Source organism: Mus pahari, chromosome 17, assembly GCF_900095145.1.
Source record: "Mus pahari chromosome 17, PAHARI_EIJ_v1.1, whole genome shotgun sequence".
Lineage (NCBI taxonomy): Eukaryota > Metazoa > Chordata > Mammalia > Rodentia > Muridae > Mus > Mus pahari.
The window spans coordinates 10,121,184-10,131,183 of NC_034606.1; the positions used below are offsets into that span (position 1 = coordinate 10,121,184).

At 35.4% G+C, this 10,000-nt stretch overlaps 1 protein-coding gene across 1 annotated transcript in view; it reads left to right on the forward strand.

The window, feature by feature from the left end:
* The window catches only part of Emc2 (ER membrane protein complex subunit 2), a 39,060-nt gene that overhangs the window by 14,477 nt on the left and 14,583 nt on the right, over nt 1–10,000 (forward strand). Inside the window, exons 3-5 of the mRNA XM_021216842.1 lie at nt 1,704–1,768; nt 2,134–2,219; nt 4,460–4,517. Coding sequence (XP_021072501.1) covers nt 1,704–1,768; nt 2,134–2,219; nt 4,460–4,517 — 209 coding nt within the window. The remainder of the gene's footprint in view (nt 1–1,703; nt 1,769–2,133; nt 2,220–4,459; nt 4,518–10,000) is intronic.

The following is a 10,000-nucleotide window of genomic DNA, read 5'->3' on the forward strand; positions in this document are numbered from 1 at the left end:
GTTGTGAGCCACCATGTGGTTGCTGGGATTTGAACTCTGGACCTTCGGAAGAGCAGTCGGGTGCTCTTACCCACTGAGCCATCTCACCAGCCCCCAAACAAGTATTGTTTAAAAAACTTACAAAGCTGATAAATGTTTGGTCAATGTATATTTCAGAATGGCATTCTAATCTAGTAAAAATGTATTTCATAGAGAATTTTAGAATTTAGTATGTATTTAATATTCTTATTTCAGAAGATTTTATGTTGCTGAATATGCATAAAGATGTATTCTTAAGTCTAAACTTAAGAATTTTTTATTTTATTTTTTTATTAGATATTTTCTTTATTTACATTTCAAACGTTATCCCCTTTCCTGGTTTCCCCTTCGAAAACCCCCTATTCCCTGCCCCTCCCCCTGTTCTCCAACCTACCCACTCCTGCTTCCTGGCCCTGGCATTCCCCTATACTAGGGCATAGAACCTTAACAGGACTAAGGGCCTTCCCTCCCATTGATGACCAACTAGGCCATCCTTTTCTACACATGCAGCTTGAGCCATGAGTCCCACATGTATTTTCTTTGGTTGATGGTTTAGTCCCAGGGAGCTCTGGGAGTATGGGTTAGTTCATATTGTTGTTCCTCCTATGGGCTGCAAACCCCTTCAGCTCCTTAGGTACTTTTTCTAGCTCCTTCATTGGGAACCCTGTGCTCTGTCCAATGGATGATTGTGAGCATCCACCTCTTTTTTTGTCTGTCTCTGGCAGAGCCTCTCAGGAGACAGCTATTTTAGGCTCCTGTCAGCAAGCTCTTGTTGGCTTCCATAGTAGTTTCTGGGTTTGGTGGTTGTTTATGGGATAGATCCCCAAGTGGGGCAGTCTCTGGATGGTCATTCCTTCAGTCTCTGCTCCACACTTTGTCTCTGTAACTCCTTCCATGGTTATTTTGTTCCCCCCTCCTAAGCAGGATCAAAGTATCCACACTTTGGTCTTCCTTCTTTTTGAGTTTCATGTGGTTTGTGAATTGTATCTGGGTATTCTGAACTTTGGGGCTAATATCCACTTATCAGTGAGTGCATATCATGTGTATTCTTTTCTGATTGTGTTATCTCACTCAGGATGGTATCCTTCAGATATATCCATTTGCCTAAGAATTTCATAAATTCATTGTTTTTAATTGCTGAGTAGTACTCCATTGTGTAAATGTACCACATTTTCTGTATCCATTCCTCTATTGAGGGACATCTGGGTTCTTTCCAGCTTCTGGCTATTATAAATAAGGCTGCTATGAACATAGTGGAGCATGTGTCCTTATTACATGTTGGAGCATCTTCTGGGTATATGCTGGATCCTCTGGTAGTACTATGTCCAATTTTTTAAGGAAGTGCCAAACTGATTTCCAGAGTGATAATATCAGCTTGCAATCCCACCAGCAAGGGAAGAGTGTTCTTTATTTCTAAAAATAATTTAAAAATAAATAAATAATAAATAATAAATAAAATAATATTAAAACAAATATAAATAGAATAAATAAAAATAAAGTAATTCTGAAAATAAATAAAATAATTTAAAAAATTCTAAAATATTTTATTTCTAAAAATGATATAATTACTAATTTTGAGCAATAAATAATATCATTAAAATATTTTAAAGTAGAGAAATTTATTAATTTCTGTTTGGGAGATTTGTATATTAAATTCAGGGTTTTTTTCCATCTCATACATCTAGTTTGGATCATATATGAGCAGGTCATGATTGCAGCCCTAGACTACGGTCGGGATGACTTGGCATTGGTAAGTACTTAAAATAACTATATCTTACTCTGTACTTGTTTTATGAGTTATAAATTAGTAAATAGTTAAGGTTTACTGTGGAGCATGTACTGACTGCTTTCTGTAGTAAATTTTGAATGCTTCTTTAAGTACAAGATTAGCCTTGTAACTCAGTGGTAGGATGCTTGGCTAGCTTGTACAAGGTTCTGGGTTCACTCTCTGGCATCATAAACACAAGTTAAATGAATAAAATACCCATACCAATAAAATATTAAGTGAAACTCCATACTCATTAGAAACTCATTAGACCATTTTTAATGGATTATTTTTAAGATGTTTTGGTGGTTGCTCAAGTTGTTATTTTGTTTAACCCGTTATGTTTTCAGTTTTGTCTTCAGGAATTAAGAAGACAGTTCCCTGGTAGTCACAGAGTTAAGCGCTTAACAGGCATGCGATTTGAAGCTATGGAAAGGTAAACATATTTAGTGAACAATGTAATCCCACCTGCAGATGCAGAAGCTGTGTCCATAGTACATCATTGATGGAGAAGGGCTTTGTGTTCTTGAGCTCTGTTTGACATCAGAGTGCTTCTTAGTACAAATCCCACCCATACTTCTGGGAAGCAGCATTTGGCATGAAGTATAATTCATTTGGCACTTCTGACTAGTGAAATTATGTCATGCTTTATTAGAAGAACTGAGTTTTGATTCCAGTCCTAGCATTTCCTAGTTTGTTGTTGTTGTTGTTGTTTGTTTGTTTTGTTTTTTGCTTTTTTTGTTATTTGTTTTTTGAGACAGGGTTTCTCTGTGTAGCTCTGGCTGTCCTGGAACTCTGTAGACCAGGCTGGCCTCGAACTGAGAAATCAGCCTGCCTCTGCCTCCCAAGTTCTGGGATTAAAGGTGTGCGCCACCAATACCTGGCACATTTTTTAATTTTTGACTTGACAAATCAATATTGTCTTCTCAGCTTTATTCCTCTAAACAAAGGGTATTGTTAATTTCCTGTGCTTTGAGGGAAACACTCATGCATAGACTCTCAGAGTACGTGGAATGCATGGTCATCATTTAGACCACACGTTTTTAACCTTTTAGAAAACTAAGTCTGTTTTGAAAAATACATTTAGCCTAGAAATCTAGAGAAGAGATGGTTTGTTTCAATTGAAGCGCAAACAGGGACCCATTTGGACCTATGTTGAAACATTTGAAGCACATCTGTAGAGAAGTCCAGGAGAATTAAGAGTTCATTGTGGCTATGGTATAAGGTGAGATGGAGTTTTGGGCTAGGATTGAAGCTAGAGATAACAGGCAGTAAAAGGTTATGAACCATTAATATACCCAGTAAGTGGGTATCTACTAAAAATATGAAGAAAGCACTTTAGGTTATTAAAAAAATGACAACCCATGTATTTATCTGTAAAAACATTCTATTTGATTATAGTCTATGGAAGAACAGGTTTTGAGCCTCTTATACTACTGTTATGAATGATAGCAGAACATAGAGGATGGGTAAAAATGAATAAGAAATAGAAAATAGACAATAATATTGCAGAAGTAAAGGAAAAGATAAAAATGACTTGGCTTTCTGTCTTTTATGCTGAGTTGCTTTCAATATAAAAAAACAAAAAAGACAACAATAAGAGATAGTAGGTTTGGGGCTGGATAGATGGCTCAGCGGTTAAGAGCACTGAGTGCTCTTCCAGAGGTCTTCAGTTCAATTCCCAGCAACCACATGGTGGCTCACAACCATCTGCAATGGGGTCTCATGCCCAATTCTCGTGTGTCTGGAGACATCAACAGTGTATTCACATTCACATAAAATAAATAATGCTTTAAAAACAGAACAAAACAAAACAAAACAAAAAAAGAAATAGTAGGTTTTAGTATTATCATGGATATCAAACTGAATATGAGCAATTTGAATTCTTGAGAGAAGTGCCCATGGGTTAAACTGGAGACTACGATTACCCTTTAGATTTGTCTACCTGCATCTGTAGGCAGTGTATGTCATCACTGTAACAGACAGTGAGAAATGCCAACCAGTGTTACCTGTTCCTGGGTGGCCAGGAGGTTTGAATGTGTTCTTGCTGTTTGGCATTTTAAAGACCCTATCCTAGGGTTTTCCTGATCATTAGAAACAGAGAAGTAAGTGTTGGTCCATATGTTTATAACTCTCATCTGTTTTGCATCTTGTCATCTTTCCCCATTGAGCCTTGACTATGTGTGCATACAGCACTCATGTTCATTCCGTCTGCTAATGCCTGTGTATCTGCAGTACTGAAGTCACTGTTGTTTTTAAATCTTTTCTCTTTATTTCCAAGATGTAACTGATCCCTCTTTTCTACCTTCAGTTTTTGTCATGTGTTGTGTTTCTGTGCTCTCCTCTGTAGTTTATGACTTTAATGCCACAGTCTCAAAACTCAGAACAAAAAACCAAAATGAACAAACAAACGAACAAAAAACCCTATCTTTTAGCCTTGGTTTCTAGTTTTTACCATTGTATATACATGAAATAAGTGGTTTCTGTGGAAGGATTTTCTGTATATACTTTATGATTTTTGTTTTCTTAAAAAAATAGGTTAAATATTCTTTTATCGTTAAATGAAAATAGGGAGACTTGCATAGCAGTTATGAACAAGTTAAAGCCCTACTTAATATTTTTCTATATCATGACATTTAAGGTAGAAATTCTTGATATGTTTTTCTTTTTAAATAGATATGACGATGCTATACAACTGTATGATCGAATTTTGCAAGAAGATCCAACTAACACTGTAAGTTTGTACATTGCCCTGAAGGTGACTTCATGATTAATGTAAAGGTAAAATGAATTATTTGAGGAAATACTGAACAGCTATTGATGGAACCAGATTGTTTCTTTTTCTTTTATATAGATTAGGTGAGCCATTTTACTTTAAAGACATTTGCTGCTCTCTAGTAAGATTTGACTTTTGTTTTATTTAAAAAATAAGTTAGTTAAAACTTAAGGGGCGGACAGGCTATGCTTACACAACCCCAGCAAGGCTCTGTCTCTATACTGTTATGAAGCTTACGAAGTATCATTTAGGATCTACAAATGCTTTTTGGTTATCATAATTAAAAAGGAAAGAAGCCATCAGTGATTGTTATATGGCATTAGTACATCCATTTCATTTTTTTATTCACTACTTGAATTAAAAATCAAAGTAAATAATTGTTTAAAATTTTCCAGTTTTCTTTTTAAATGTGGAAATGTTTAATTTAATATACTGACATCATAGCTTGCCTATCTGTCTTTGACTAAATGGAAAGTTTCAGGGGAGTTTTAGATAATACTCATATTTATGTCTTTATTTCCATGTACAGATATAACTGCAGCAAGAAAATATGTTTAGAATAAAAAATGTTTTAAAATTGCTTTATTTTTATGGGTATGGGTGTTTTGCTCACATGTAAATCTGTACATAGTTGCTGTTTAGTGCCTGTGGAGGCCAGAAGAGAATATCAGATTGCTTAGTACTAGAGTTATAGATGGTTGTGAGCCACCATGTGGTGCTCTGGAATTCAACCTGACTCCTCTGGTAGAGTAACCAGTACTATTAATGACTAAGACATCTCTCTAGCTTTTACTTTTGGAATTTTTAAACAAACATCAGGCTTTCTTTTTATTAAAAAATGTTCTGTTCATATAAGATAAATTAAGAAAATATTTTCCTATTTGGCAAATATATCTTTAAAAATCACTCTTTAAAAAATTCATGTGATGTATTTTTAAAGATTTTATGTTAGATCTAAAAGTGTTTAATTGAATAATGGTATCAATTCAACTTACAGGATTGATGATGTTAACATTGGAAACTATTTAGTAATATATAATTTAACAATAAATAATGGAAAGTAATTATTAAACAATAATTATATAATTGAAATAAATGTATTCCTAAAGCCCATTGCAGAGGCATTGATCATAAACTTCCTTCCTGCTTTCTCCTTGGCCATTAGGGAATGGTACAGAGTGTTACAGGAGTTGATATGTATATGCTAGATTCCTAATTTTAGTGTTATCTTAGGGAAATTTCCTTTAGAAACTTACAAGAAATTTTGCTTTGTCTTTTGTTTGTTGTTTATTGTCATTGTAGTTATTGGAATAGAAAGGTTTCTTTACTCCATGATGGTTCTCAGAATCTAGAAAGTGGAGGTAAGAGTTCAGATCGTGACAAGCACACCTGTTCCAAAAAAAAAAAAAAAAAAACCAAAATGAGAATAACAACTATTAGTTTGTCTAGATACTATTACTAGTTTGTCTAGTAAAAATTGGTTTATTAAATAATTTTCTAATCTTAACTATTTTTTTTTAAGATTTATTTATTTATTATATGTAAGTACACTGTAGCTGTCTTCAGACACTCCAGAAGAGAGAGTCAGATCTTGTTAAGGATGGTTGTGAGCCACCATGTGGTTGCTGGGATTTGAACTCTACACCTTTGGAAGAGCAGTTGGGTGCTCTTTCCCGCTGAGCCCCTAATCTTAACTATCTTAATAGCTTGTCATTTGTCTTAGAGAAAGTTAAATTTAAAAAGTGTCTTAGGACTGGAGAGAGTCTCAGTGATTAAGAGCACTGGCTGCTCTTCCAGAGAACCCAGGTTCAATTCCTAGCACCGTGGAGTGGCTCACAACAGTCAGTAACTCCAGTTCTAGTGGATCTGATGCCTTCTTCTGGCTTCTGCAGGCACCAGACACACACATGATACACGACATGCATGGCATACAGACAAAACACCCATACACATAAAATAACATAATTTATAAAGGACCACTTTTCTATTGCTAAAGTACTTATAGGAGTACTTAACTCATTTAAGAATTTACTGACTTCCTTTGCCATTTAGCCATATATTGAAAAAGTGTAAAATTTAGTTTCTGATTTTTCTATGCTTTTCAGATATAAGTTAATATGACTGGTAAATAACTTGTTTTTGTGGAATAAAGCATGTTACTTCTGCATTAGTTTAAATGGGGATAATTTTGTTGTTGTTGTTTTGTTTTGTTTTTTGTTTTTTTGTTTTTTTCGAGACAGGGTTTCTGTGTGTAGCCCTGACTGTCCTGGAACTCACTCTGTAGACTAGGCTGGCCTCGAACTCAGAAATCCGCCTGTCTCTGCCTCACAAGTGCTGGGATTAAAGGCGTGCGCCACCACACCCGGCTGGGGATAATTTTAATAAATTACTTCATGTAAAGGCAAGGACTGAGGATGTAGCTTAATGATAAAATACCTGTGAAGTCTGGTTTTCATCTCCAAGACCACATACAAGGAAGAGTTGGTAGTTTATAATTTAATATGACTTTATCTTTGTCTTGCTTTTCATATTTTATGGATTTTTTTTTTGTGGTTTTTAAGACTGGTGAAAAGAGAAATCCACCTTATTTCTTTCAGAGTATGGATGAGTGTCAGTAAGTAGATCCCATAAGTAGACATGTTGAGCAAGGTAACTGCATTCAGGTTTCTCGAATCAGATCTTCCCAATCTCCTCCTTTCTTTCCCAGATATCTCTTTTTGAGTATTTCTCATAACACAGCAATAAAACCCAGCTCCGTTCTCTTAGGAATCAGAATACTAGGCATTGATGGGGAGGACATAAAGCCATTCAAGATTTAAAATTAACATATCTACTAGAAGACCTCACTTTAGTATTAAAGAGTTGGGTTGCTGCCCTTTTGTCTTGTGAGTCTATGTTCAATGAAGAAATGGATCTGTACATCCAGTTTTAAAGATTCACCTCATTCACACACACTCATTATTCCTTCAAAAACATGGAGTGTTTGCTCTTGGCGCTGGACAGAGGGTGCATTAGATACAGTGTTGCCTTGTCTTCGCCTCTCTAGAGGCTTTATTACATGACAACCATCTTTTCAACCTTGAAATGTATTGATTCAATTTGATTCTTTTGTGATGTCCTATATGAGTTCTGACTCTCAAAGGCTGTAAAGAATGAATGTGGCTTAAGTGAAACAAAGACAGTGACTTGGAGAAAAATATTAAATCCCAAGTGGATGATGTAAGGTTTCACATTGTTAAGTACAAGACTTCCTTAGGGAAGAGAAGAACATGATTACAATTAAGTTTCAGACTTTTGAGAAGTGGTGGTCAAAAGGGATATCACCTAATTTTTGTTTTTTTTAAAGTATTGGATACTCAAAAAACTATAACTAGAAAAAATGATAAATGAGAAAAAAAATATTATACCCCTGGGCTCAATTCCTCCTCCCTTTAGGATGATTTACGTTCATTACTCCATGATTTACTGATTAAGTTTGCTTTCAGAAATGGTGTTGTTGTTGTTGTTGTTGTTTTTAAAAGCACAGACAAGATGCACACATGTGAATGTCTTTCCGTTTGCACGCATGCATATATGAGCACATGTGTATTTGTCATTGATCAAGTACTTTAAATTTTATATTGGAACTATTGCTTCTGTGCCTTTGAAATTCAGAGTTTGGAGAGTTGTAAATTGTCTTTTACTGGGTGGGATATGGTAATCCTTCAATTCATTTCTAAAGGTTATTTCTCTACAAGTAATCTATTTTTAAAAGATTTGTCATGTCTTCTACAAAATTTGTTGCGGCTTAGCCCAATCATGTATAAGTTTTTAGAAGATATGTAACTAATTTGAAGATTTATTTATGATCTTAAAATTTAAAGCAGTGTGTGTATGTGTGTGTGTTTGTGTGTGTGTGTGTGTGTGTGTGTTGTTTGTTTGTTTGTTTTAGACAGGTTCTCTATGTAACTGTCCTAGTTAGGGTTATCATTGCTGTAATGAAACACCATGTAACTTGGGGAGGTAACAGTTTATTTGATTTGTACTTTTATATTACTGTCATCATTGAAGGGAGTCAGGATAGGACTCAGATAAGGACGGAACCTGAAGGCAAGAGCTGATGCAGAGGCCATGAAGGAGTGCTGCTCACTGCCTTGATCCATATGACTCCTTCAGCCATCTTTCTTACAGAATCCAGAACCACCAGCCCAGGAGTGACCCCACAGTAGGCTGGGACCTTCCCATCAATCACTAATTAAGAAAATGCCCTTATAGGCTTACCTACAGCCAGATCTTACGGAGGCTTCTATCAATTGAGGCTCCCTCCTTTTTGATGACTTGTTTATGTCAAGTTGACATAAAACTCGTAAGCACAGTAAAATAGGCTAACCTGGAGATCACTTAGGCCCTGAGTGGCCTTGGAACTTCAGTCTTTCTGCATCAGCTTCCCAGGTTTGGGGAGTATACACATGTGAAGTTGTGCTTATAAATAGCTTCCACATTACCTGAATTGGAAAAAATCTTATAGAAACATTTCTGTTCACATCCTATTTATCTCCTAGGCTGCCTTTCCTGTGTTTACTCCCCCTTTTATTATTTGAAAACTTATATGAGAATATCCTATGTGCCCTAATGAGGATGCAAAAGTATGTATATTATATTTGCTAAACAGATTTAGCCTAGATGAGTCAATTCTCTGAAACCAGGTATTAAATCTTATTTATTTGGTTCCTGAAGGGAAAAAAAACCCACAGAATTAGATACAGGATGTATTATTAGCCACTTTATTCATTTTTGAGCAGTAGAATGAATTGTTTGTGGTCTGTTGTATTTTTAGTTGAATCGTTTCCACTTTTGTACATAGTTTCTTCAGAACTATTATTGTATTTAATAATGTAGCCTGATTGTTAATTCAGAATATTGATTTAGGTTAAGGGATATGTTATCAGAGTCAGTAAAAGCTAAAATTCTTAAAGGTGTGTGTGTGTGTGTGTGTGTGTGTGTACTTAAGTATAAGTACCTGCAGAGTTCAGACGCATCAGATCACTGTAGCTGTAGTTACAGGTGGTTGTGAGCCACTGGATGTGAGTGCTGGGAACTGAACTCAAGTCTTCTTGAAAAGCAACAATTACTCTAAGTACTGAGCCATCTTTTCAGCTCCTGAAATTCTACTTTTTATCAGTTCAAAAATGTAGATGTTAGAATTGATCGAAAGGCGATGCTACTTATTAATGTGTTCTGGTTTTGTTAATTCTGTTTTAAGTCAGGCATATATATTTAGAAGAATAGTTTATGTTATATTTTCTACCCACCTTAGAGTAATGTTGTAACTTCCTACTAAACAAAGGTGTGATGAGTGCCTACAGATGGTGAGGAGACTGAGTGGGAAATGTTTTGTTTCTTGAATACTTGCTATGCGTCCTCATGGAGATGAGCATGTATGTGTCTTCTGATAATTATCT